Source organism: Dinoponera quadriceps, unplaced genomic scaffold (genome assembly GCF_001313825.1).
Source record: "Dinoponera quadriceps isolate SergipeBrazil2010 unplaced genomic scaffold, ASM131382v1 scaffold1850, whole genome shotgun sequence".
In the NCBI taxonomy this organism is placed as follows: domain Eukaryota; kingdom Metazoa; phylum Arthropoda; class Insecta; order Hymenoptera; family Formicidae; genus Dinoponera; species Dinoponera quadriceps.
The window spans coordinates 176,200-204,112 of record NW_014556042.1 but is presented as its reverse complement, the minus strand read 5'-3'; the positions used below and the strand labels follow the sequence as shown (position 1 = coordinate 204,112).

The following is a 27,913-nucleotide window of genomic DNA, read 5'->3' as shown; positions in this document are numbered from 1 at the left end:
ACGAGTTTAGTTGGATGCACCTGGCAATGAACGCAACCAAACCCGTTTTGGTTGAAGGAAACAGAATTTTTGGTCATATACGGTTAAAAGTTTAGCACGAAAAATTTAGCACAAATTTAGCGAAATTTTGTGTCACAAAGGACACCGATTCTTAAGACAAAATGTTTTTTCACTATATAATAACCAAATTTAGTTCATAAGATTTGGAAATTGTTTCTTTCTATTAAAATGCGCTTGGTTGTTCATTGTCAGGTAGATTCAATCAAATTCACTTTTCAGTGTACAGAGTAAAAACCATTTTCCACTTGTATGAAAATCGGTCCTGGTTAAAATTTTCGTGTTAAATTCTTAGGATGCTCGTGTGTTAATTTAACATATTGTGTCTATGTTATCTCAATATTTTGTGTTAAGTCCATATTCAACATATGTAAATGTTAAAATAATATATTTTATACTTCAGATTCGATTGACGTATTAATTTTGTGTTAATTTTTGATATAATATTGTGTTAAATTTCAACATATTTTCACCTTGTGTTAACACGTTAATTGCCAATCACGCGATATCGCGTGATGCGAGTTCTCACCAAACAGCCGATCACGCGTTATCGCGTAATAGATATTTAGAGTACATAAATCCTATGTACATAAGCATATAGTACAAAAGCATATAAACAATATATTAACTTATTTTGAGCACAATAAAAACTAAATAAAAAAATAAAAAAATACGAAATTCCAATTTTCAGCTTGGCAATGAACGTGTTAAATTAACACCAAAATCTGGGTAGACCCAGTTTAAAATATGTAAAATGCTTAACACTTTGCGGGCCGCTGTCACGCTGACGTGACTTTTGCTCGCCAACGGTTATCGGCCGCTGTCACGCTGGCGTGACTTTTGCTCGCCAACGACTTTCGGCCGCTATCACGCTGGCGTGATGGTTTGACGATCAGGAAACATTGTTTTCAACTGTTTTCCTCTCCCAATTCAACAGACTGTCTATTATTAAAATCTTTTTTCGCGGACGCTTGTTTTGTCAGTTTGAGATTGTCTTTCGCTACCTTCAGATATAGGAAACTTACGTTAGATATCCCTCAAAATGCCAATACCAATATAATTGGAATAAAAATGGTGTAACAGTTATTTTAGTGCCTTCTTTAATAATAATTATATACCAACTACTTATGTATCGAAAAATTGCGTAAATATCACCGTTGGCGAGCAGTAGAACCTGCGTGAATCTCGCCGGCGGCAGCGTAACGGCGCTTCGATAAATGCGCGGCCCGCAAAGTGTTAAGATATGTAAAATGTGTCAAATGTAACACAAAATTTTTCACAGTGTATGGAATGTTTACTCCTCGCCTCGGGAGGCATGTGACGCCACCGTTTAAGCGTTACCTGGTCATTCAGTTCCGGAACACGCTTCCGAGAACGATGATACGCGATTGCGGAGAATTAAGTTGTGACTGTTATTTCATAGAATAACTTACCGAGAGAGACGACTCAACATCGTGCGAGAATGATATTTCGCGAACGAATTTGCCTTTCTCGCTCTCGCGGAATATTTATTTATACGAAACACGCGCGCGGTTCATAATTCAAGAGACGCGTCGCGTGACCCCCCCCGAGCACAAAGAGCACTGCATCCGCGTTTCGCTGATACAGCCGCGCGCTGGTCGTCGCCACTTCGTGCTTTCGCCACTCAAACGAAAGCTAAAAATACAAATCGCGCGTCGACGCGAAACCGTGCGGACATCTAAGACATTTCTAGGACGTTTACGCTGAATGAGATACGACGCGCCGCCGTCGTGGACAAGCAAACTCGAAGCTTCCAACGCGATTAAATAGGGAATTCGACGCAGGGTGTCCGCGAGAAGACGATATATTAAGAGGTATGTTGCTAAACTGACCCGTCTAATAATACCGCTCGGACTCGGCCCTGTAACTCGGTTCGACATCAATCCTGGCACAGCGTCAATTGTGACACACGAATCGCAATATACCGCGCGCGAGAAAGAAAGAGAGGGGGAGAGAGGGAGAGACAAAAAGAGAGAAATCCGTTAATTTCGGCTGCATAGCTTCTCATTCACTTCTCATTTCACCGATTGACTGCGACCGCATCGACCGATACACTCTTTGTTTCCCATATAGGTAATATTTACATTTCAGTCTCAATGAAGAAATTACAAGTCATTTATAACAAACGAAGCGGTATAAACGAAAAGCTTAAAGTAGTTGTAGTACTGGGCGTCATATTTTCAATGGCGTATCAAGGCGGCTACTCATAAATTTAGTATAATCATAAATTTAGTAGGCAGGAATATATGCATATATAATATTATAAATATGAAAATATTACTTTTTATTTCATTGTATTATATGTAATTTTGACGTTATCTTGATTTTTATATGACTTTCTCTTCTACCTGGGGTTGCGAACATCTCAGTTTTCCAATGATCAATCGTTTCCGATGACCGGTAGATTTTTCCAAAGGGAAAACGCAGGACGCAGCGCGAAATTGTGCGACCCCGTTAATTTCAATCGCGCGCGCGCACGTGTGGCCGTTCGCGGTTATCCAGTGGGCATCATTAACATCGTTCGCATACTTCGAATTGGTTCGCGCCTGACTCGAGCTGTGATCTATCGGCTTCACGTCGCAAAAGAACTGTGATTTTCCAGTCTCTACTCGCGCGCGACTCTACGACTCACGACGTCTATTCAAAACGCAAAACAAAAAGGGATCGAATGAGATCCATGAACTGAATCTCAGTTTTCTTCTTCGCTCTTCCGCACGACGTTCCTCGTTTCCGCCGGGGAATGAAAATCGAGGCTGATCGTTTCCGCGAGATTCCACGCGTCCTTCGCTCCGTGGCATTCGACGAACGTGCCGAATGACAATACGCGCCAAATCGTCCTTCGGAACGGCGCGTGCACGCGAAACATGAATTATCGAATTCCAAACGGCAATCGCGAGCGCGAGCCTTATCTCCTTTCTTTCATTCTTTCTCCCTCGAGCCCGACCACCTTCCCGCTCGTCGTGTTCTTCGTTTCTAGTCGCGCTAATAGCAAATCGAAGAGCGGGCTAAAAATACGCCTCTCACCCAAAGCTGTCCGGATCACATTGACAGGATACATGACTTCTCGAGGAGAAGTCCGCTCGAGCAGCACCCTCCGGTTAACCTTTCGCTGCTCGCGCGGCGCACTCGGCGCGGCTTCGGAGCTTCATTTCGTAACAGAATCGGAGCGAGCAAGCGGAAATTTATAAGAACGTTTGCGCGTGACTCTACNCCGGTATCGAATCGAATTCGCCCCCCCCCCCCCTCTCCGGTACGAACTTCTTCGTGAGTTCGTGGCATTTTGCAAATCTCCCTTTCAGCGTGGCCGATTATCGCCGAGTATATTTCGAGCGTTTTCGCGACTCGCGACTTTGATCGCTTCGCAAACGCGCGCTCGGAAGTTTGATCGGAACTGGGTTTTCCTTGAGACACCGCCGATCGCGGAGTCCTTTTAATTCTCCACTCCGCGATCGTCGCGTACTTCATTTAGCGCGATATATATTATATAATGCTTGTGAAGGAGAACCTCAGTGGGCGCGCATGTTCGCGCGTGCACACGCGCGCAAAGCGAACACGCCGAAAGGTGCTGCGGAAGGTACGTCGTAAGACGATTCTCCTCCTCTCTTACGGACACGTGTTGGAGCACGTTACGCGATACCCGAGTCGAAATCTTGGTTCCACATTAACCCTCGAATAACGAGATCGAGCCGGATCCCACCGGATCCATATTTTAATGCTTCCGCGCACGCGCTTGTGAAGCGTTTTATCTCAAGGATTTACATATTTTGCGATTTACTTCATCTTCTTCAATATTTAATCAAGATTACATCAAGATTACATCAATGTTTACAATTTATATTTAATTATAATACTTAACATTACATTATAAATTTAAATATTTTCTAACTTATCGTGTGAATAAAAAAATGGACGGTCCGAAAAATTAGTTGGAAAATCTGCAAAATGCTTGTATGGGTCGGATCCGACCCATACTGACGTACCTTATTATTCGAGGATTAAGTTGGTTCTACATTAAATGAAAGAAACGGAAATAATTTCCCGTTTGTAGCAACAAAAGGGGCACAACAGAAGACTTTTGAAGACTTAATGTAGAACAAAAATTTCGACTCAAGTGACCGCGCGCTTTCGTACGGGAACGTACCTTCGCACGCGCCGCGCATAACGAGTGCCGGAACCGCGTTTAGTCCGAAACGGTAGAAGACGAAGAAGAACAGGAGGAAGAACCGGAAACGTGCACTGGCCTTGCGACGATACAGAAGTACTCTTCCCCGGGGACGCACTGTCCGCGAAGGCAACGATCACTGCGAATACAAAACTGTGAGACGCGAGATCGATCGGGCGAGCGGATCGACTTGCGATCGCGAGTCGCGCGCGAGATTACTTTCGCGAGATTGGCGAGACTCGCGAAGTTCGCGAGAGCGCGTCGGGGATCGATGACGAAACCGATTCGTCCCGTTACAGTGGCGATCAGCGACACTAACAAATGTGTGACCGCTCGGTGCTCAGTGCTGTGCGTTTCGTACGTGACTGGCTCCGCGAGAACCTCCGCGCGCGCGAGTCGAGTCTGTCTCCCCATCTCTCACCGAATCAGGGCCGGATTTTGCATACGAATAAGCCATCGATAATGCCCGCCGCCGGTTTTGCCTCGGGAATTTCCTGCCCGGTCGCGCGTCTGCGACAGTCGCAGCTCGACGAGGCCGAGGAGATAATCATCTCATCGACGCATAATATCGTATTATTATTCGAATGTGTGATTGCTCACTTCCTAATTCTACGTGAAATTCCCCGTTTAACATCTCAATGCTTGTTGCTGCCGGAAATAAACTATAAAAATATGAAAAAATTACTGGTGTATTATTGTTCTTCAATGGTATATATTAATTTTTTTCATATTCTTGTAGTTTATTTTCGTAGTGTGAGGACGTTTTTCAAATATTTATTCGTTAGATCAAATTCATCCGAAGATGAAGCAACCGGCGCTAACAATTACGTCCCACGTCATTCCGAAGAGACACTCGCGCACGCGATGTTCTTGAGTTAAACTGTACATTAAATTTTTCCCTTTTACTATATCACTTATAGAAAAACTTCGTGTTATTTATTGTACTTGGGGTTACAATATGTTTAACGCCGGCACTGCACAAAATCCCACTCACCGTCAGTCACTACCCTCCCTCCGTCTTTCTCTCTCTCTTTCTGTCTCTTCCTTTCTGCCTGTCTTTTTCTCTTTATTTTATTCTCTCTCGCCCTTCCCTCTTCTTCCTGCGGATAAATACGCGTTGGGTATACCCTGTCGCTCGACAGGAAAGCGTGCCAACTGCACTCGAATTCGGGACCAGACGAAGAGAACGTCGAGAGGAAGCGAAAGGATATTCTTTCAAATGACAAATGATGAGATATCTAACTCTCTCTCTGTGCTCTGAGCTGCGATAAGTTGACGATGAAAACGAGAAGCGTCGACTTAAACGCTTAAACGATTTTTACTAATTCGATTTTTATTAATTCGAGTAGAATCCGAAATAGACAAGTACGCTCGTGCGTTAACATTAGAAACACCTGTAGATTCTTTTTTACCCATTTTTTTGGATTTCCATCACTGGAAAGCTTTCTTTATCGTGAAGACAATTAAACAATATCGTAAAATTAAAAAAAGTCCACGAATAATAACAAAAAAGAGGTGGGTCAAAAATGACCCATCCACGGTTCTAGAAAGGATCCAAATTGCTATGGTTCTAGTGTTAATTAATAACCGGCGTTAAAAAAGGGAAAAAGAAAGGGAGTGGGGGAGAGAAAGAGCGAGAGATAGTGTGTGTGTGTATGTGTGTGTGCGCGCGCAACGTTTGTCATTAAGCACAGGCAGGTATTAAACTTATTTCCGTTCAAGAGGAACGAAGGTCAACCGTCTGGAGAATAGCAACTTTGAACCCGTGAAATTGTGCCCTAACCGCATTCCTACGGATGTTTTCAAAAATATCGTTCGTTAACAACAGCAATCGACTGACACCCGTCCAACATTCCCCTCTTCCCTTTCGCTCACACATACACACATAGCGAAAACTTGATAAAGAAATTGCACAATTAACACTCTTAAGAAATTACCATTCTTCCTCGGACTAAACGGAGGAATGCGAAATTTCTGGTTTCGACTTTTCGATGACGTAGCGCGCGTCACTGTATAATTTCTTCGTTGTGATTACGAAATCACGTGAGCCGTTACAAGTTCCCGATTTGTCGCGCGTTAATTATCGGAGTTATCTCAAATGAGAAGAGAAAAAAAATAGATCGAATATCTGCGGGGAAGGTTGACGTTTCGAGAGAGAAAAAAAATGAAAACAAGGCTGACCCGAAAAACGCCCAGGGGGATTTCCGGTGAGCGAAGCTCGCCTGTCACGCCTCGGCTGTCAATTAATAAGGGAACCTTGTACATACCGTAACAAATAATAACCTTCGACTCCCGGCCGCGACTGGAACCGTCGTTCGCGGAAGGATGATGCGTGTGTACGAGAGTAAACTTTTCTCGTCACCCAGAATTCAATTAGCAGACCACGCGAAATAAAATCCACCACGCTCCGATATTACGGTCACGAATCGTTATTGCACGAGGTTGCAAGACATACACACAACACGCGCGTCTCGTGACGTTACGAAGATCCTTCGTGAATCTCCGTTTGCGATCAAATCGCTTATCACTTCATTCGCGATGACTCGCCGATTCGATTGGCACTGACTTGGTGCGAGGGGCAACTTCGCGATCGTGATCTTTCCCTCGAGAGTCGCGCGAGGGGAAGCGCACCGGCACTCCGGGAGATTCTGTTCCGTCTCTCCTGTACAAAAAAAAGATGCAAAATTGCGTTCACCTTTGGATCGCGTACGTATATTCACTTGTGCGCGTTTAATGTTTCTCTCGCACGCGAGGGATCTCGCGGAAACCAATTGCAGTTTCCAAGCGGTATCGCGTGTCGACGAGATCGTCGGCAGAAAACGCGTCGCGCGTGAAATTCAATTCGAAGGCGCGTGCGTGCACAAGAGAGAAGCACACAGAGAAAGACAAAGCGCGTGAGCGTATGCAAAAGAGGTACCTCGACGCATCAGAGTGCACTCACTGACTGACGCGTGCGGAACGTCGATCAGAGGCTTTTATAATCGACGACGATGCGCCGGTCAATTTGCACGTAACCGCGAACGTATATCTACGTATAACGACGTAGTTACGTCCGGGGCGGAGGCACGCGCTTTCTCGGTGTCGCCGCACTGAGACAAAAGGACTTGAACATTTATTTGTGAAATATATANGAGGGCGGTCCGATAAGTACTTAGCCTACAAAAGAAAAACGAAAATTTTGGAAAAGTGGCGATTTATTTCTCAACATAGTCTCCTTTTAGCTCGATACACTTGACCCAGCGATGCTCCAACTTCTTTAACCCATCTGAAAAATACGTTTTCTCGCAGTCTGCAAAGTAGGCCTCCGTGGCGGCGATGACCTCCTCATTCGGCCAAATTGGTCGAATTGGACTACGAACTGCTGCTCCATCCACCGTATTCTCCAGATTTGCGACTTTTTTTTTGTTTCCAAACTTGAAAAAGTCATTCGCCGGGCAAAAATTTGAGTCGAATGAGGAGGTCATCGCCGCCACGGAGGCCTTTGCAGACTTCGAGAAAACGTATTTTTCAGATGGGTTAAAGAAGTTGGAGCATCGCTGGGTCAAGTGTATCGAGCTAAAAGGAGACTATGTTGAGAAATAAATCGCCACTTTTCCAAAATTTTCGTTTTTCTTTTGTAGGCTAAGTACTTATCGGACCGCCCTCATATATATATATATATATATATATATATATAAAAGTTTTAATTCGCAGAAATATATAAACGTTATTTAAATACGGCGAAGTAAAATTGTACTCTTAGCAAATAAACTGATTAATACAAAAATTGAAATATATTTCACAAAAATATATATTCCTTTTCATTTATAATAATAAATATATTCCATTTATAAATTTCTTTTCGAACCAATGAATAGAGAAAAAATGTAAGAAATATTTATTTCGCAAAATTTCAAGTTCTTTTTCTCAATGCGACATCCGCCGTTATATATATCATGCTCGCGCTTTATCTAACGAGAAGGAAATAAATTAGCCCGGCCGAGGCCTTTACCTCCTCGCGATCGTGCCGTAATCGTGTTACTATAATTAACGCGTTTAAGGGAGAGCGGCGAGTGCACCGCCCGGGGCCCGACGAGACCGATAATTGCCGAGAATTAATCGCGCATTTCTTTTGCTGCGACCTCTCGTACGAGGTCGATCGGAATAAACCCAGAATCCGAGAGACGGAACGTATTATTACGTTCCGCTCGCGTGTCCGTCGTGCGATCGCGATGCAACGATAATAGAGGAACGCGAAAATTTGGCGGCGCACTCGGTGCACGCGCGCGCGTCGAGAGGTCACGAGGCTATTCTGATCCTACTCTATCTTTTAACGACAGTATCCTTATCGTTACGTTGTCATTGCGTAGTTTTCCTATGTTATACTTGCACAAAGAAAAAGATTTTTTGGGTTTAATACATTTTTTTTAATTGAAACAAATTTGTCCCTTGAAATGAAATAAAGGAAATGGAACAAAGAAATGCTTGATTCGACAAACAGGATTGTTTGGTTTTTCAAACAATAAATATCTTTACGTCAAATAATATATTTCTTTTAAATTTTCAAATCATAAAATTTTAAAAACTCAAATTATAATGGTTGTTAAAAATAATAAATTATTTGGAAGAAGTAATACCATGTTAGAAAAATATTAAAGAATTTCGTTTCATTGGGAAAATAAATATAATAAATGAAATAGAAATAAACGGGACAATATTCAATACATAACGAAATCAACTTTTCTTTTATTGAAAAACAAGTATTATTTCCTCTAAATAATATTGTTTTTTTCTATCAAACAACATAGTTTACTTTAGTAAAACATTCTCATTCAAATAAAATTATATTTGATGTTAAATTATGTTGTTTATATTAAATAAATCCAAGTCAAGCGAACACGTATATTAATACTATGCCGTCCGGGGACACCACGTTGGTGTCCCGCGAAAACTATCGCGCAAAGGCCGGTGACACCACGTTGGTGTCGTGCGCAAAACTATCACGCAAAGGCCGGTAACAGCACTGTGGTGCCATTTGTGTTCTGATTGTGTACTGTTGGTGTTCTGTTTAAGTAACAATAAGTTACAGACATAAGCGTGTTTTTTATTTTTATAAGTACTTGTGCCCTTTGATAATGGCAGACGAAAGAGAAGACACGGTTATTCAAAATGAATGCGCGGACAACTTATCTGACGTTCCAATTGAATTTGATGATTGCGAAGAAGTAGAAGACATCTAAAAGAGAAATACTAAGTACCCAATAAAATATTAATAAATAAATAAATATATAATACAAAAAATGTTACATTTATTTACATATACCCTCGAAATTTCATGAAAATAGCGGGACACGATTGAAAACTAATGAGAACTGACGATTTATGATCTCCCGAAAACCTCGAAAAACCGCCAGCACCAAACAAAAAATCCTGATGAAACGTGCGGATAGTAAAGTGTTAAATCCAAAGAAACCTTCTCCTCTGTGTGCACAACGATAAAGTAACTATGACGATATCGTCGTTAGAAGTTACAGAATAGGCTTGCTGGAATCGGATATAAGTCGTTACGCGAAGTACGCACGTTTCTGAAAAAATGTGCATGCCAAAGAATAAGAAAAAGAAAGAAACGGATCTCTATCCCGTCACGCGCCACATACGCGCATACGATCACGCACGTGTCAGATATGATGTGAGATGGATAAAAAAAAAAGAAAAGATAAATATTCGCACATCACATCCTTTTCGAAACTAAATTCACGCACATGGGAAAGGATATTCGAGACAGTTTACACGTCGCTCAAGGACACGTTGTGAGATTGCCGACTGCGAGAATAAAATTGTCGCACGCTAAATTCGATTCGATAGCGCGGACAATTCGTGATATCGCTCCCGCAACGGCGACCTTTGAGAAACAGAGAAATTGCATTCATCAGTAATCTCGATAAATTTAAATGAAAATATAACTGAATGATAAAGAACTGCATGTTTCTCTCTCTCTCTCTCTCTCTCTCTCTCTCTCTCTCTCTCTCTCTCTTTAATTACCATACGCATAACTTCGATAATAATTACCCGCGATATTCTCAAATCTTTTCCGACTACATTGACTTGTTTCGAAAATCGAAAAACTCTTTCCGTCATGATTTGCTGTTCTTAGCTAACAATGCTTAGGAATGCTTAAGAATATTCTTTATATACGTTATATATATCTCACATAATAAAGTAATAATAATAATACTTCAGCCCGGATGTAAACAAGGCAACGTAAAGCGTTAATTGTCGCGTCGAATGACGAATTTCGTGGCGAGATGTTCACGTCGATTTTCCAAATCAGCGCATCGCTGCTTGGATATCACCGTTGTGTGACGTCAAATTCTCAATGACTCAGAAAGCTTGCCGACGGCGAAACTCGAAATACGCACGGGAAGTATTTCCCAGAGACTTGCGCGAGACACACGAATATGGGTTTCTTTTTTGAAATCGCTGTGCGCGTCGGAAATTTTTCCCCTCGGTAACGGCGCGATTAAACGATCGGATCATCGAGCACGGAGAATTACTCGTCCGAGTCCGTTGACATAAGACGCGAGCCGTGTGAGTTTACACACGTACGAGTGCGTGCCGACACACCCATAAAACTCACCGAGTGTGATTAAAAACGATCAATTGCGCGCTTCGATCACAGACCGAAAGATAACGACGGCTATATCCGTCACTAGACTTCGCCGACTCGGTCGTATTTAATGTCTCGGGCTCGTTTGTTTACGGAACGCGTGTAATGCAGTGTAATCTCACGTCGGTGATATAATTTAATTTTACTAACCTTAACTACTCGATTCTCGAGTCAGAATTATTTCGCAACGCAATCGATCGCTTTACATCGTATTTTCTAAGAATTAGAAATAGATCCTATCTTAATAATAATAACGGTCATGGAGTCAGTACGCTGACGAAATCATTCATGACGAAATCGTAATTTCTAAATACTTACAAAGACAAAAATTAATCTTAAATCAATGATAGATATTCTCATGTATAAGCAAAAATATTATAATCTTCTTAGAAGATTTTTAATCTCGACTTCAATGAATTCTTATTAATGCAAATATATTATTTGCATTCAATTCAAGACTGAAAATCTTCTAAGAATATTATAATATTCTTACTTATATATGAGAATATCTATCGTTCATTATATAAGACTATTTCTTTTATATCGTTGATTTATATAAGACTATTTCTTTTCTGTATAATTATTATATAATTCTATGCGTAATCACAGCATTTAATTATATAAAGATAATCTATGCATCAAACATTACCCAGAGACCTTGTTTGAAGTTTGCATCGCGTGGTTTTTTCACGAAGATGGAATGACAGTCGCGACTATAACGATATAACGCGGCGTGCGTAGTGAAAAAGACCACACTCTACCTGGATTTGACGAGCTGATATCGGTCGAGCTTCTCGCTGATGAGCTCGCGACGATGCTTTTGATGGAATTGGTGGCCCTGATTGGTGCGCTGCCCGCTGCAACTCAGGCAACGGCGAGCTCCTTGCCAAACAACCAGCATCACTGCAACAGACGAAACGGGACAACTGTTAGTATGATCCTATCGATCGCGAAAATATGTTAAATCGCGAATAATACAGGCTTGATTTACTCAGGCAGAAAAGGCGTCACTAATGCCTCTCAGTTTCAATTCAGGCGTTACTGACGCTTCAGGTGCATCGCGAATCGTTGAGGTCGAAGAAAAACCGCGATATTGCGCTTCAATGACCATTCTAATGACAATGGACTGACTATTTAAACGTGAGATTTCTTTCGTTATTGCTTTACGTCAGAATGTCGTCAGAAACTTTGTACCGACGGCCGCTGGTCGGACGCGTTACGTGCAATCGGTATGTACGTATTATGAGAGATCAATCGGTATTACAACACGCGATCTTGACTTTCGACCCAGCATTTACGACACGCGTGCGTTTCGCAAAATCACGTCAGGAGAGAATCCGCAAGACACGATGTCTCGTAGCGGAAAACGTTACGTCATTTCTGATAACAACTTGACAAAGATGTGACGATAATTTTGTTGATGATTTATGTATCATAAACACAGACATCATCGAGTAACGATAATTATTAGGACACCGCTATTTCTTTATCTAATGAAAACAGAGCCGACTATTTAACTACATTTACTTCTGAAATCATTTCATTAGTCGTGCGATAAGACTCAATATACAGGATGTCCTATTTTAAAGAATATGCTTAAATATATAAAAAAACGCGCTTCAGAAAAAATGTTTCGAACAAAAGTTGTCTCGTTTTGAGGAGGCACAAAGTGATCAAACCGGAAGTTTTTATTACTTAGAAAATAAATCTTCTTAAAACACGACTAAAAGAACATGCAAAATTTAACGTTATTCAGTTTTTTCGATTCCCTACAAAAAATTCCCAAAAAATATCTTTTGTTACGATCTTTCAAATCATAATATCTTCTTGATCCGCATTTTCAGTTAATGTAACACTAACCTATGCAACAGTCAGGAGCACTAATAGTATTTAGGAAATTTTCTATTAGATTATTGCAAAAGATAAATAATATGATTATTTCTTATTACGGGTATTTCATAAATTCCCTAACACTTATCTCCAACGAAAAATAATCAAAGTTAACACTTGTTCTCTTCCGTGAAAGCGATATGTATATTATGACATTTTAATGGCTTGTATTTCACAATAACCGCAATCGTTCATCAAGTCAGTACACATTATGTATCAATTTACGATGAAATATATTTTCGATTCAAGAGAGACTGATTCTCGACGAATCGCAGAGAGATGCAAACATGAAATATAATCTTAAAGAAAATCTTATAAAAATATCATAAGATATTTGAGTCTCTAAATCGAACATATATCTTTGCCGTTTCGAAACAAGTTCGATCCGTCGAAGGAACATCGCACGGATGTGCAGCATACCAGCTCATCGCTTTAACTGAACTGCGCATGTGCCGTGGTAGTATGAATTGCGCAAGTCCGACATAAGAAAACTGTAAGAAGCATTTTCCTCTCTAATTTTTGCTTGAAATCAACTTTACCTGGGAGCATTTCTAACGCGCCTGCAATTAGATCGATCGGTGGTATACGCGTAACTATATAAAATTATCAAACTGCGACTACCCGCAATAAAAATTTCGCGAAAATGAAAGAAAAGAAAAAACGGAGAGGATAACTCTTCGGTATGTTTAATAATAAATCGACTCCAAGGGTCATGCGTAAGAGCATTGGATATACCGTCTCGTCCGCAGAGCCGTTTCGTCTGCGGTTCAGGATGATTTTCGCCGGCGAACGATATTTCTACATTTACAGAATCTTGTTGACGATAAGCGGTTTGTGGCCGTATCAGAAGCCGAGTGTTTTGCATGCGTTGTTCTTTCTCAGTGCACTCTCCTCGTTCATTATTTTCCAGGTAATTCTTGATCTATTTTCGTATTCTCGATCACGTCCTCGTGGCACTTCTCCGTACACCATTCGCAACGTGGTACACCGTAAATCTTTGTGCTGAAATTATAGTTGCCTTCCAACAAGAGATACAGACACAGTGACACAATGTCAACACAAAATACCTTCATACAACGACACAATAGAACACAAGTCGACACAGCTGTAGCTGTCGCAGTCATATTATTTTTCCACAATAGCACGGGATACAAAATTTTTATTGATGGTGCAAATTAGTACAAAATGTGTACTAAATAAATGAAAAAGCCAAATTTGATTTTGCTGATTTGGTCCTGCTTAGAGATCATTTATTCATTGCAGGTTATACCATTCTTCACGGCAAACCCCGACTATATATCTCTCATAATGATGTTGTCGATCAGTTTACCTTTTGTCGCATGTATTTGGTTTTACCTCTGTTTTTATTTCAATAGCGAGAAAGTGAGTATTACTTGCGGTTTTATAGACATGAAGTTCTTGCGCCAAACGAGTATTCAGTACATAGGGGAATTTACGAAGCACTGGTTGTTCGAACGGCAGGTAAAGCACTTTTTGGAGCGAATCGTGATGGATTGGAATATAGTCGACTATGGTGAAATGAAAATATTAGAGAAATATGCCAACGAGTGTCATATAGTTTCGCTGTTTATAGTCAGTAAGTCAATTGTATAAACTACGAACTTCGCGATTTTTCTTGAGGTCCACATCCCCATATCACGAATCGACCGTTCAATCAACTGAATGAAATTGTGCCTCACCTCATCGCACGTTTTTAATGTTTTTGTCCCAAGTTTTTATATGCTTAGGATATATCGGTTTTATAATCATCGAAATGCTGCCGATTATTCTCGACGCTGTCGCGCCAATGAACGAAACCCGGCCGCGCCAGATCCAGTACGACTTGGAGTTGTTTCTCGATCGGCAGCAATATTTTTTCTTCTACGTGACATATGAGTGCGCAATGTTGATGATTTCATATTTAGCACTAGCACCGATCTTCCTTTTGTTGATTGTGTTACTGAGACACATTTGCGCCATTTATAAAATCGCTAGGTGAGTACGACCGATCGCGAGTTTCGGTAATAACGAACTAATCGATCTTGAACTGTCGTATTAATTGTAGCTACAGAGTATCAACTATTTTGACCACAAGTAAATTGTTTGCAGCATCTTGATTGGGAGTACAGTGACTAAACATACGCTTGAAATTCCAGATGATCGGAAAATACGCGAGATGTGTCGCAGGATCACTCGTGCCATTTATATGCACAGAAGAGCTATACAGTCAGTCCTCATATGAATTACTTTCTTTCTTTCTTTCTTTTCTTTTTCCGTTTTATACTTCGTATTTTTGCGTGTAATATACACATAAAGTTTCACTTAAATAGTACATTTTTCTTTTATTCTCAACACACGCATCTCGTATATAAAATTGCCGTATATTTTTTTCTAATTTCTCGCTGTTATCGAAGGTTTATCCAATCCATGTTAAAACTCTTGGACAAATGGGTTCTCGTTGCGACAGCGATCGTTATATTGTCTCTAAGTTGCAATCTTCTACTAGTATGTAACGCAGTATACGTATAATGTTTTTCATTTAATGTTATGCGTATGTCTGCATGCGATGACTATTGACATGATATATCATTGTGATTTAGCTTTTGGTAGCGGTGACAGTGATAACGGAAGTTTTCGAAATACTCATACGTTTAATAACGGTGTTTGGCCACTTTATAATATTGTTTATAGGTAATTTTATTGCACAAACAGTTACAAATCACAGTGCCGAGATGTTTACCGCCTCGTAAGTACCGTATGGAGATATATAGATCGAATAGTGAATAAAGAAGGATAGCACAAAATGACGTTTTTCTGTTCGAACCTTCTGTTTTCGTTTATCTTTGTTTCGCCTTGATCTTTGAATATGTGTGATCTTCTTCACACTGTTGCAATAAGTAAAACAAATATTTTACAGAATATGTAAAAAGACAATTACAAAACTCGGAGATAGAACACGATTGTTTATTTTCTTAATCTTTTAGATATAATACTGCGTGGTATCTATCTCCGTTGCCGGTACAAAAATTGTTGTTATTCGTCATGCAATATTCTCTGAAGGATAAAGTGTTGACGATTGGTGGAATTTATCCAGCATCTTTAGAAGGATTTACCACGGTAATAGACGTAAAATATGAAAAATTAATGTCTTAAAATGAAATCTGATTTATCTCTTTTTTTCTCGCAAACAATCGTTTAAATATGTTCAATGTATATTAAAGAACAATACTATTAAAGAACAATAACAATATTGTCACAATATTGTCACGTGCAGCTCCGATAATATTTAGGGATTGATATTTCCGTCAACAAAATAAAAATTTAAATATTTTTCAGCTTGCAACTATGTCAATGTCATATTTCACGCTGCTATGTAGTATCAATTAACAGTGAGAGGATGAAAAGATACAAATTGCTCTAGGAACGTCTATATAAAAAATAATAGAGAAACAGATTTTTCTGGTATGTAATTGTTTGTATCCGTTTAAGCATGAACTATGGAAACTTACTTGAACATTTCGCAAGTCCTCGCGTCATGAAATTTAGACGTACCATCAGAGACGCTGATATAGTGAATATAATTTCGACATGTAGCGCTTTACACACACAGTAGCGAGAATAATTGCAAAATTAATTGTGAAATTAAAAACAATGAAGACCCATTAAAGCATATTTTAATATAACAATTTATTTTTTTCATTTGAGCCCACTCTCATCGAAAGTAGAATCGAAGTTGAATCAGTGAAAATGTCATTGTTTGAATCAATATTGTAATTGTTCGGTAATCAGTGAATATTTGCTTAATTTTAATAGAAACACTTCCATTTAACGCTACAGGATGTCACAAAAAAATATTACCACACTTTATGTAGTCCGTTATAAACATTGAAAGCAAATTGTACAATATTTAATAAATACTTTAAAAACAATCAAGGTGTGGTAACATTTTTTGCGACACCCTGTATTATTATACATTTCATTAATTTTGGCCAATGAAAGATTCACTGTAATTTGCTGTTACGCATCCTATAGCAGAAATATATATATATATATATGCAATACGCAAGGTTGGGAAGTAACGCGTTACCATTACAAGTTACATTTTTCCAGTAACGATTTGGTAAAGCCGTTATTTTTATTTGGTAATAACTGTAACGGTAACGAAGTTATGTCTTTTGTGAATAACAAATAAAATTGTTACTTTTATCATTACTTTCAGGCTGCATTCGGAAACGTTACACTTCCAGTGACTGAAGTCACGTAAGCATATGAAACAGTGATGTTTGCAAATGCAGTCTGAGTATTTCAGAACAGTTAGTGTCTAATAGTGTACACATTGTGAATATTTCCGAACGCAGCATAAGCCGGGTCTACAATAAGCATATTAAGCTTTAAGCTGTAAGAAACTGACCGATTCACAACGATCCAGCAGCTCTGGGGCTCGATTTCTAACTATTCGTAACTATTCGTATACGTAACTTGCGAATAATATTCAATGAGCGTACAGCTTTTCGTAAAACCAGTAAGCTCATTGGATATCACTCGCAAGTTACGCATACCAATAGTTACAAATAAGGACCTCCGCACAAGGATGTGACGTATGTCATTCATCGCATCGTTGAGATACAGGATATCTTCACGACAATACGATGAAGCATCAATATTAAAAATTAATAAAGGATTTTGGTAAAATTCAACGAGTTTGTGTATTTAACCCTTTGCGGACGAGAGGCGACTCTCAGTCGCCACGGCGTTTCGCGCGGCAGGACGAGTGGCGAGTGAGAGGCGACAGTTAGTGTTTATGTTAGATTTCGTTACCTCCAACCGATAGGAACGCACTATTGGTTCTTGGAAAGGTTCCTTTCAGAAAAAACATAAGGAGTTAAGGAGCTGTTGATGTTTTTTCTACGAAGTATAAAACGACACATCAAAATCGACTTCCAATTCTAACGAAATTCGACTAAACAGAAAGCTCCATGTAAAGACACTCGACAGATCTGCGAAAGACGCCTCGTCCTGCTATCTCACCCGGCCGAAAAAGTCGTCGTCCGCAAAGGGTTAATAAGAAGTCATTCGAAAAATTGCTTACAAGTTAACAGTTGATTTTTCTTCCGAGTGTGAGAACAATAAATATAATATTTTAATAATTTGTATTTCGCGGTAACCGCAATCGTTCATTAAATCAATGTGCAATTTGTATTAATTTAGGACGAAACGTACCTTGGCCCGTTCAAGACAGTCTGATCCACGATGGGTTATAAAGAAATGCAAACTTGAAGTATAATCTTACAGAAATATCTTAATATGGACTTGATATAAACTAGGATCTTTAGATCGAACGTGTGTTTTCGCTGTTTCGAAACAGACTAGAGCCGCCGAAGGAACGCCGCACAAACGTGAACTATGCATGTGTTAATTGACTCCACAAGTTGCTCAAGTCTGATGTAAGAAAATTGTAAGATACATTTCCGTCTAAATCGTCTGCAATCAACTTTATTCGAGAGCATTTGCAACGTAATGTGTCTGCACGGTTTGTAATTATATCGATCGGTTGTATAGGCGTGAATAACTATGTGAAATTATCAAATTGCGGTCACCTGCGATCAGAATTTCGCGAAAATAATAGAAAGGAAAAAACTAAAAACATGTTGCTACAGTGCGTTTAATAATGAATCAACTCGAAGTGCCGCGCGTGACAGCATCGGCTATCCGCAGACCTGTTTCGTCTGCTGTGCAGGATGATTTTCGCTGGTGAACGTTATTACTACATTTACCGAATCATGTTGACGATAAGCGGTTTATGGCCACACCACAATCCGAATGTTTTGCATACGGCGTTCTATATCAGTGTACCTTCCTTTTTCGTTATTGCCCAGGTACTTCTTGATCCATTTTCATATTTTTAATCACGTCCTTGTGGGTCCTCCACATACATTACACTCGCAACTGGTACATCCTTAACACTTTGTGTTGAAATCGTGTCTCTCGTACGATGTATTACTTACGAGCAGAAATCGTTCAGCACATCTCATGCATGTAATATAATGTATACTTTTGTTCTCTGTGAGCATTGAATTACATAGAGACATGCATCCCGTGCGGAAGCCAATTTCAACGCACACACAATTACATTTCAACGAAATGAATGAAAAATTCGCCAAATTGATATGCTGTCATATCTCATTTCCGTTGCAGCTTATGCAATGTTTTGTCCTGACGGCAAATAGCGATTATGAATTTATCATTACGACGTTTTCCCTCATTTTACCCGCTGTTATATTTATTTCGCTTTACATCTATATTTATCTTAATACAAAAAAAGTAAGTATTACTTACTGTCTTCTACACATGAAGTTCTCGCACGATACGAAAATTTTGTGTATACATTAGCGAAGGGGATTTATGAAGTATTGGTTGTTCAAACGGCAGACGAAGCACCTATTCGAGCATATTGTGACGGATTGGAATACAGTCGACTACAGTGAAATGAAAATATTAGAGAAATATGCCAGCGAGTGTCGCAAGATTTCACTGATTTTGGTCCGTAAGTTTAATTGTATAAACTATGAACTTTGCGATCTATTCTTGAGATATACCTCCCCATCTCGAATCGATCGTTTGTTCGATCTATGGAATGAAATTGTGTTTTATTTCATCGCACGTTTTTAACATTTCTATTCAAGTTATACTCAGCATATCATATGTCATTTATATATTCATCGAAATGCTGCCGATTATTCTCGACGTCATCGTGCCGATGAATGAATCCCGGCCGCGCAAGACTCAAGTGGACTACACCATATTTCTCGATAAGAACAAATATTTCTTCGTCTACATAATATATGAGTCTGTCGGAATGTTCATTGCAAATTCAATAGGACTACCGGTCTTCTTAATGTTGTTTGCATGCGTGAAACATTCTTGCGCCATTTATAAAATTGCTAGGTAAGTGCGACCGACCGAGTTTCGGCAATAACGAAATAATCCATCTTGAAGTGTCATATTAACTATATCTACAGAGCATCGACTATTTTGACCATGAGTGAATTATTTGCAGCAACTTGATCGGGAATGTAGTGACTAAACACACGCTTGAAATTCCAAATGATAGGAAAATGCACGAGATGTTCCGTAGGATCACTCGTGCCATTTATATGCACAGAAGAGCTATACAGTCAGTCCTTGCATTATTTACTTTCTTTATATGTTTATGCTTCGTATTTTCGCATGCAATATATGCATGAAATTCTACATAAATAGTACATTTTTTTATTCTCAGCATGGGTTTCGTATGTAAAACTACTTTGCTTTTATCTAATTTCTCGCTTTTATCTAAGGTTTATCAAAAACGGAATGGAATTAATGGGAAATTGCATGTTGATTGGAACAGCGTTCGCTGTGATGTCTCTAACTTGCCATCTTCTACTAGTATGTAACACGCTATCACGTACAATATATTTTTAATTTAATGCCATGCGTATGTGTGTGCGTGAGATGACTATCGGCGTGATATATCATTGTGTTTTAGCTTCATATAACAGTGGCAGTAGTAAGGGAAAAATTTTTCGAAGCACTTCTACGCGGCACAATAGTGTCGATGCATTTAGGAATTTTCTTTGCATGTAATTTTTTTGGGCAAACAATTACAGATCACAGCGCTGAGATATTTACCGCCGCGTAAGTACTTTATGAAGAGGTATATATCCAATAATGGATAGAGTAGGATAGAATAAATTTATGTTTACGTTTTTACGTTCGATTTTCTTTGTTTTCCTTGGTTTCGCGATGATCTTAAACAACTGCAAACTCGTCCACATTGCTGCAACAAGTAATGTGGACATTTCACAGAATATGTGACTTTTTTTTACATATACATATTCCACACCCATGGTTCACAGAATATGTATATGTAAAAAACCAACAATAAAACTCAGAGATAAAATAGAATCGTTTATTTTCTTAATTTTTCAGATATAACATTGCGTGGTATCTAGCTCCGTTACCGATACAAAAACTAACGATACAAATAACTGCTGTTATTCGTCATGCGATATTCTCTAAAACCTAACTTGATAACTGTTGGTGGAATTTTCGTAGCATCTTTAGAGGGATTTACTACGGTAACAGACGTAAAATTCAAAGAATTAATTCTTTAGAAAATTCAGTCCAAATTATCTTTTTTTCTCTTGCAAACAATCATTTTAATGTGTTTAATGTATATCGAAGAAATAACATTATTGTCACGTGCAGCTCCAATAACAATTAGAGATTGATACATATCGACAACCTAATAAAAATTTTATTGTTTTTCAGCTTACAACTATGTCAATATCATATTTCACAGTACTATACGGTGTCAATTCACAGTAAGGGGATGAAAAAATATAAATTGCTCTAGAAACGTTTTGATAAAAAGCAATAAACAGATTTCTCTTGTATGTAATAGCGTGTATCGTTTAAAGTTCTACGAAAACCTGCTTAAACATTTCGCAAGTCAGCGCGTTATTTGGGCGTACCATTCGGAATGTTAATATTCGAAAAATAATTTTGATATGCAACATTTTATGCACATATTAGGGAGAGTAACTGAATATAAAATAAGCAATGTTGCAATGTGTTTATTATTAAGCACATGAACGTACATTAAGGTATATTTTAATATAACAATTTATCTTTTCCATTTGAATCTGCTCTCGTTGAGAATAAAATCGAATTCGAATCAATTACAATTTCATTGCTTGAATCAGTACAACAGTATTGTAATGATAATTTGTGAGTTTTCGATCATTTTTAAGAGACACACTTTCATTTAGTTTTTCTATCTTACATTACATTAATTTTAGCCAGTGAAAGATCTACTGCAAATTGCTGTTATGTGTCCTATAGCAGAAATATATACACATATACGTCTATGAATTCAACCATACTTGGCATAGTCCACATGATAGCAGACTCAATCGTTCAACTTGCACTATGAATCAACTTATGATGAAACGTACCTTGGCCCGTTCAAGACAGACCGATCCACAACGGGTCGTAGAGAAATGAAAACTTGAAGTACAATGTTACAGAAATATCCCAAGATATTTGGGTTTTTGGATCAAATGTATGTGTCCCACCGTCTCAAAACAGACAAGATCGACCCGCTGAAGGAACATTGCATGTTCCACGTGAACCGCGCATGCGTCAATTCACTCCACGAGTTGTGCAAGTCGGATATAAGAAAATTGCAAAACACATTTTCGTCTAAATCGCCTGCAATCAACTTTTCTTGAGAGCATTTTTTAACATAGAGTGCCTGTAAGATACATAATTTTATCGATCGGTGGTATAGGTGTGAGTAACTATGTGAAATTACAAAATTGCGGATGCCTGCGCTAAGAATTTCGCGAAAATAATAGCAAGGAAAAACTGAGAACATGTTGCTTCAGTACGTTTAATAATGAATCGATTCCATGCGCCGCGCGTGACAGCACCAACTGTACCGTCTCGTCCGTAGACCTCTTTCGTCCGCAGTGCAGGATGATTTTCGCCGGCGAACGCTATTACTACATTTACCGAATCGTGTTGACGCCATTCGGTTTGTGGCCGAATCAAAAGTCAAGTATTTTGCAAACGACGTTATGTCTCACTGCATATTTCTCCTTCATTATTTCCCAGGTACTTTTTGATCCATTCTCGTATTTTCGATCACGACCTCACGGCCCTTTTCGTACGCTACTCGCGACTGATAAATTCTTAACTCTTGATGTTGAAATCGCATATCTCGTACGTTGTATTACTTACGATCAGAAATAATTCAGTATATCACATGCGTGTAATATAATGTACTTTTATCCTCTGTGAGCGTAGACTTATAGAGCCGTATATTACGCGTTACAACTAATTATATATCTCTATACAAAATTAAAAATTAGTAAATTCGGTATGCTTTTATATTCCATTCATGCATTGCAGCTTACGCAGTTAACGACAAACTACGATTATTTATTTGTCATTACGGTACTTTCGGGCATTATACCCTGTGTCACATGTAGCATATTTAACATCTATTTTCACATCAATCCTAAGAAAGTGAGTATCACTTGCGGTCTTATATGCACGAGGTTCTTGCACTATACGAGAATTTCGTACATAAATGAGATGAAATAAAAAGAATTTTCAAAGCACTGCTTGATTGAACGGCAGACAAAGCACGTATTGGAGCAAATCATGATGCACTGGAATACAGCAGATTACAGCGACATGAAAATATTAGAGAAATATGCCAAGGAGTGTCGTATAGTTTCGCTGATTATAATCGGTAAATAAATTATATAAATTTTGAATTTCGCGATTGTTTTTTTGAGGTATATCTCCGCATCGCCATTCGTTCGTTCGATCAGTATAAAATTGAGTCTCTCATCGCATGTTTTTAATGTTCTGCCCAAGTTATGATCATCACAGCATTTTTCGTTAATATAATCATCGAAATGCTGCCCATTATTCTCGACGTCGTCTTGCCGATAAACGAATCACGGCCGCGCAAGATTCAAGTGGATTTCGACATATTTCTCGATAAGAACGAATATTTCTTCGTCATATATGAGTGTTGGCTGCTAATAGCTCTATCTTCAATGGTGTTTGCGGTCTTCTTATTAATGTTTATGTTCATGAGACACTGTTGCGCCATTTACAAAATCGCTAGGTGAGTGTGACCGACTGAGGTTTCTGATAATAACGAAATAATCTTATACTATCGCACTAACTATAACTAAGAAGTATCGACAATTTTGATCATGAGTGAATTGTTTGCAGCACCTCGATCAGAAGTGTAATGACTAAACACACGCTTGAAATTCCAGACAATCAGAAAGTGCGCGAAATGTATTACAAAATCATTCGTGCGATTTATATGCACAGAAGGGCTATACAGTCAGTCACTTTATTTACTTACTTTTTACGTTTATGCTTCGTATTTTCGTGTGCAATATACGCATAAAATTTTACTTAAATAGTATACTTTTTTATTTTTAACACACGTGTTTCGTATATAAAACTACTTTACTTTTGTCTGATTTTTCGATATTATCGAAGGTTTGTCAGATCAGGAATAAGTGAAATGGGTAGATTGATATTTGTTGGACTGGCGTTCATTGTATTGTCTCTATCTCTCCATCTTCTATTAGTACGTAACGCGCAACCACGTACAATATGTTTTTCATTTAATGTCATGCATACGATGACTGTTGTTGTAATATATCATTGTGTTTTAGTTCCTTGAAGCAGTGACAGTATTACGAGACAAATTTTTCGAAGCAGTTATACGCAGCGTAATAGTGATCATCCATTTAACGCTTTTGTTTTTCTCTAATTTTCTTGCGCAAACAGTTACAGATCACAGTGCTGAGATGTTTACCGCCTCGTAAGTACCTCATTTTGAGAAGTACAGTTTGTATAAGCGATAGAGAAGTATAGAACAAATTTATATTTTCCTGTTCGACCTTCTTTTATTTTCCTTCATTTTACGCTAATCTTTCAATATTTGTGAACTTGTCCACACTATTACAATAAGTAAAGTGCACATTTCACAAAGTATGTGAAGAAACAGTTGCAAAATTCCGAGATAAAATAGTATCATTTACTTTCGTAATTTTTTAGATGTACTACTACATGGTATCTAGCTCCGTTACCGATACAAAAATTGTTGTTATTTGTCATGCAATATTCTTTGAAGGCTAACTCATTGGATTTTTTCCAAGTCTTTAAAACTATAAAATGACATTTTCCTATTCGATCTTCTTTCTTTTCTGGCTAAGGGGTAAACTGCTGACCAAAATCATGTACAGTAATACCTAATAATGTCTAATTTCCGGACATTACTGCCGAATTTCTTGCCTAAGGTCTACTAATATTCTAATAATATTCAAGTAATGCCTGAGCAATATTTCTGTTTATTTCAGTGACAGTGAAATAGGAAATATAGTCAGTGTGTATATATATACAGAGTGGGCCAAAAGTAACTTTACCATTTAAAAATTAAATAACTTTTTTGCTATTATATTTTTTTTGTTTCAGATTTTTAAAATATAGAATTCGGAAATAAATTATGGGTAAATTAACAATAGAACAACGATAGAACAACGTGTAAAACTTATTGAGTTTTACTTTGAACATCAGCGCTCCATTGTTCTTACTCAAAGAGCATACATGCGACATTTTAACGAAAGAAATCCTCCGTTAAAACCAGCGATATTAGCCTTCATTCAGCGTTTTCAACAGAAAGGTTCTGTCCAGGATCTTCCACGGACTGGAAGACCCCGCAAATTTTCAGAGAAAGAATAATTCCCAGAAATGCGGAGTTTCGTTGGCCGTCATGTTCCCCAGATCTGACGGCCACAGATTTCTTTTTATAGGGATATTTGAAACAGAGAGTGTTTGTTACTAAGCCCCGAATTCTTGCTAAGCTGAAGGACAATATTCGTCAGGAAATTCGAATGATAAACAGTCACTTTGCAAGCAGTTATGGAGAATGTCATAGAAAGAGCTCGCCTTTGTGAAGGGGGAAAACGGGGATCATTTAAAAGATGTTATCTTTCATGTTTAGGCCAAAAAAATCTCCAAGATGTGTACATTATAATATTAAAAAGAAAATTATTAAATAATTAAAAATAAAAAAGTTATTTCATTTTTAAATGGTAAAGTAACTATTGACCCAACCTGTATATATACACACAAACATCGACTGATTTATATTTTTGTCAAGCGTTATAATTTATATCTTCAGCAGAATATGGCCAACTTAATATGCATGATAAAAATCCGACATTTCATACACTAACCTGATATATTATAGATTTTTAGTATGGCAGTATACAGTCCTTGGCCATATTATTAGACGCACTTTGATTCTTTAATAGAATACAGGTTAGGAGAAGAAAAGCTACAAATTTTATAAATATTTACACGATTAGAATAATTTTCGGTGTCAAACAACGCTTTTATCTCCGCAACCTTCTGAAATTTCAAATCACTTATTTTATCCATAATTTTTGTAAGCAATATTAATATTTTTCACACAAAAATTTATTTTTCTAGTAAGTAAGCAAAAAAATTTGAAGTTTCAAGTCAGGTAAATAAACAAAAATAAAACTAAATTTCAATTAATATATACTCAAAACACGTCTGTTCCCGTTATTATCCACAATGCAAATAGCGCGGGTTCATACTTGTTAAAGGTCATTGTAACAGCCAAATGAAATGACGTCATAAAAAATACCTTTTTATAGAATAATAATTCCTTTTTATAGAATAATAGTTCCTTAATATAATTCGATCGATAGATGAGCCATATTATAAAGCTGATTCTCGGGAGTCAATGAAATATAAGAAATAAAGATGCGTCTAATAATATGGCCAGAGACTGTAAATATACGAACACTGCCAAAATGTTGGAATATTTGAATGCCAGTATTTTGGGAAAATAAAAAAAATGAAAGAGACGTGTCCAGAGAGAGCGTAGAGAGACTGAGGATGTGTCTTGAGATATTTCCCTGCGAATATTATCGCACAAAGTGTGATTCACCGCTAATACGGAACTTCAGGCCGACACTCATGAACATAGGACCTGTTTTTTGTCGCTGAACAATTGCAACTTAAAATGAAACAGATATACAGGGTGCTCCGGTTGCGACTTTTAATTTTACCGAGAAGTTCTCTGGACAATTTCAAGTTAACTTTTCCTCTACAGAAATGTCGAGGCACCAATAGTTTCCGACATACAAGCGATTGAAAAAGTGGAGCTTTCCACGAACTATGCTTCGAGCGATCAAACAAACAGCAAAAGTATTTTCTACGGATTTATTTCAAACGCATTTTAACGGAATTTTAACTTGGGACCTGGATAAAAATATATGTTGAAGACTGAAAAGTGTTGTTGTAAATAATGACCTCCCTTGATATTTTTGCTAAGGAAAAATTGACTCGAAATTGCCCGGGGGATCTCTCGGTAGAATTAAAAGTCGTGAGAACTGGGACACCCTGTATGGCTGCGACTTCGTGTAAAAACGAGGGAAGTAGAATTAGTGTAAAGCGGTGCAGCCAGTTCGGTTGTAAAGAACAGACCTCAGGTCCCGCATTCAAACTGGCGGTTTCGCGCGCTCCGACCAGTACGATCGTGTTCATTCGCGTTCACCAATCCTCGTCACCATATAATGAATACCGAAACGTGTACTTTTTGAACTAGTCCAGTGTAGGAATAAAAAGTAAATCTAATGTTTGATCCCGGATATCAATTATATAATTTTTACCTAGGTAAAAATTTCATTTTAGAAATATTGGAAAATTATTATTGTAAAATATGATTGTCACCATGCTCGTCCGTGCGCGTTCGCCTACTTGTTCCACACTCTCGCTTTCTCTCTTTCTCTTTAATAATCCGGAGCTGCTTACGTGTTGCGATACATATATACGTACCTCGAAAACGTCAAGCTCACGCTATGGCGTCCCGAAGGTGTCCCACACGTCCGTCCCGAATGAACAGCACCTGATTAGCACCACTCCGCGGGACACTGTCCTCGTCGTCGTCGTCGCACACGGATTTCGCTATCGATTCGTCGCGTCGTTCGCGAGGACACGCGTTCACGAGAGACCGGCAGCGACGAAAGCTCGGCAACGGAACGTCCAGCGGCGAAAATGGAGACGACGCGAGAAAGCACGAACGAGATACTGCCGTCGACACCGCGGATATTGGTGAAAATATCGCGAAAACGCGAACGTGAAAATGCGAACCACGACGCGGATCGAATAGATGTGTGAACGACGCGCACTGCTCCACGCTCGGACGTAACGCGGTGTCGTCGTATCTCGTTCGTGCGGCAGACAGTTGAAGACTGATTGCAACGGCGGCCGTCGCGCGCACAATGGCGACGGGCTGCGCAGACGCACTGCGTGGCGCGCTAAGCCGGCCGATTGAACGCCCTGAACGTTATTTGCTTAGAACATAAAGACATGGAAGGAGAATTGTATTGTTTCCTGTGGACTGAAAATGTACGTCCAAGTTGCGTGCGAGAAAGAAAGAAATATACGGAAAAAATCGTCTGTACGGCACATGCTTCGAAGTCGTTGCTAAGCAACAGCTGTCTATACGCTTTCTATAT

At 38.8% G+C, this 27,913-nt stretch overlaps 2 protein-coding genes across 6 annotated transcripts in view; one reads left to right on the top strand and one right to left on the bottom strand.

The window, feature by feature from the left end:
* The window catches only part of LOC106746480 (trehalase-like), a 74,070-nt gene extending 46,442 nt beyond the window's left edge, over positions 1-27,628 (bottom strand). For 4 of the 5 annotated variants that reach the window (XR_001374606.1, XM_014623108.1, XM_014623109.1 and 1 more), the window contains exons 1-2: positions 27,231-27,628; positions 11,648-11,789 (exon numbers count right to left, since the gene is read on the bottom strand). Coding sequence is in view for 4 of the 5 variants with exons in the window: in XM_014623108.1 (XP_014478594.1) it covers positions 11,648-11,787 (140 nt within the window). In the remaining variant the exon portion in view is untranslated. Of the gene's footprint in view, positions 1-1,490; positions 1,710-11,647; positions 11,790-27,230 lie in introns of those variants that run through there. The other variant, XM_014623112.1, reaches the window with a different exon arrangement.
* On the top strand, positions 14,187-24,047 carry LOC106746457. Its single transcript, XM_014623061.1, has 10 exons — positions 14,187-14,373; positions 14,525-14,771; positions 14,886-15,002; positions 15,191-15,281; positions 15,377-15,522; positions 15,761-15,893; positions 22,734-22,850; positions 22,965-23,079; positions 23,208-23,463; positions 24,032-24,047. The coding sequence occupies exons 1-10, from the start codon at positions 14,187-14,189 to the stop codon at positions 24,045-24,047; spliced, it is 1,425 nt and encodes a 474-aa protein (XP_014478547.1).
* Positions 27,629-27,913: the final 285 nt, after the last annotated feature.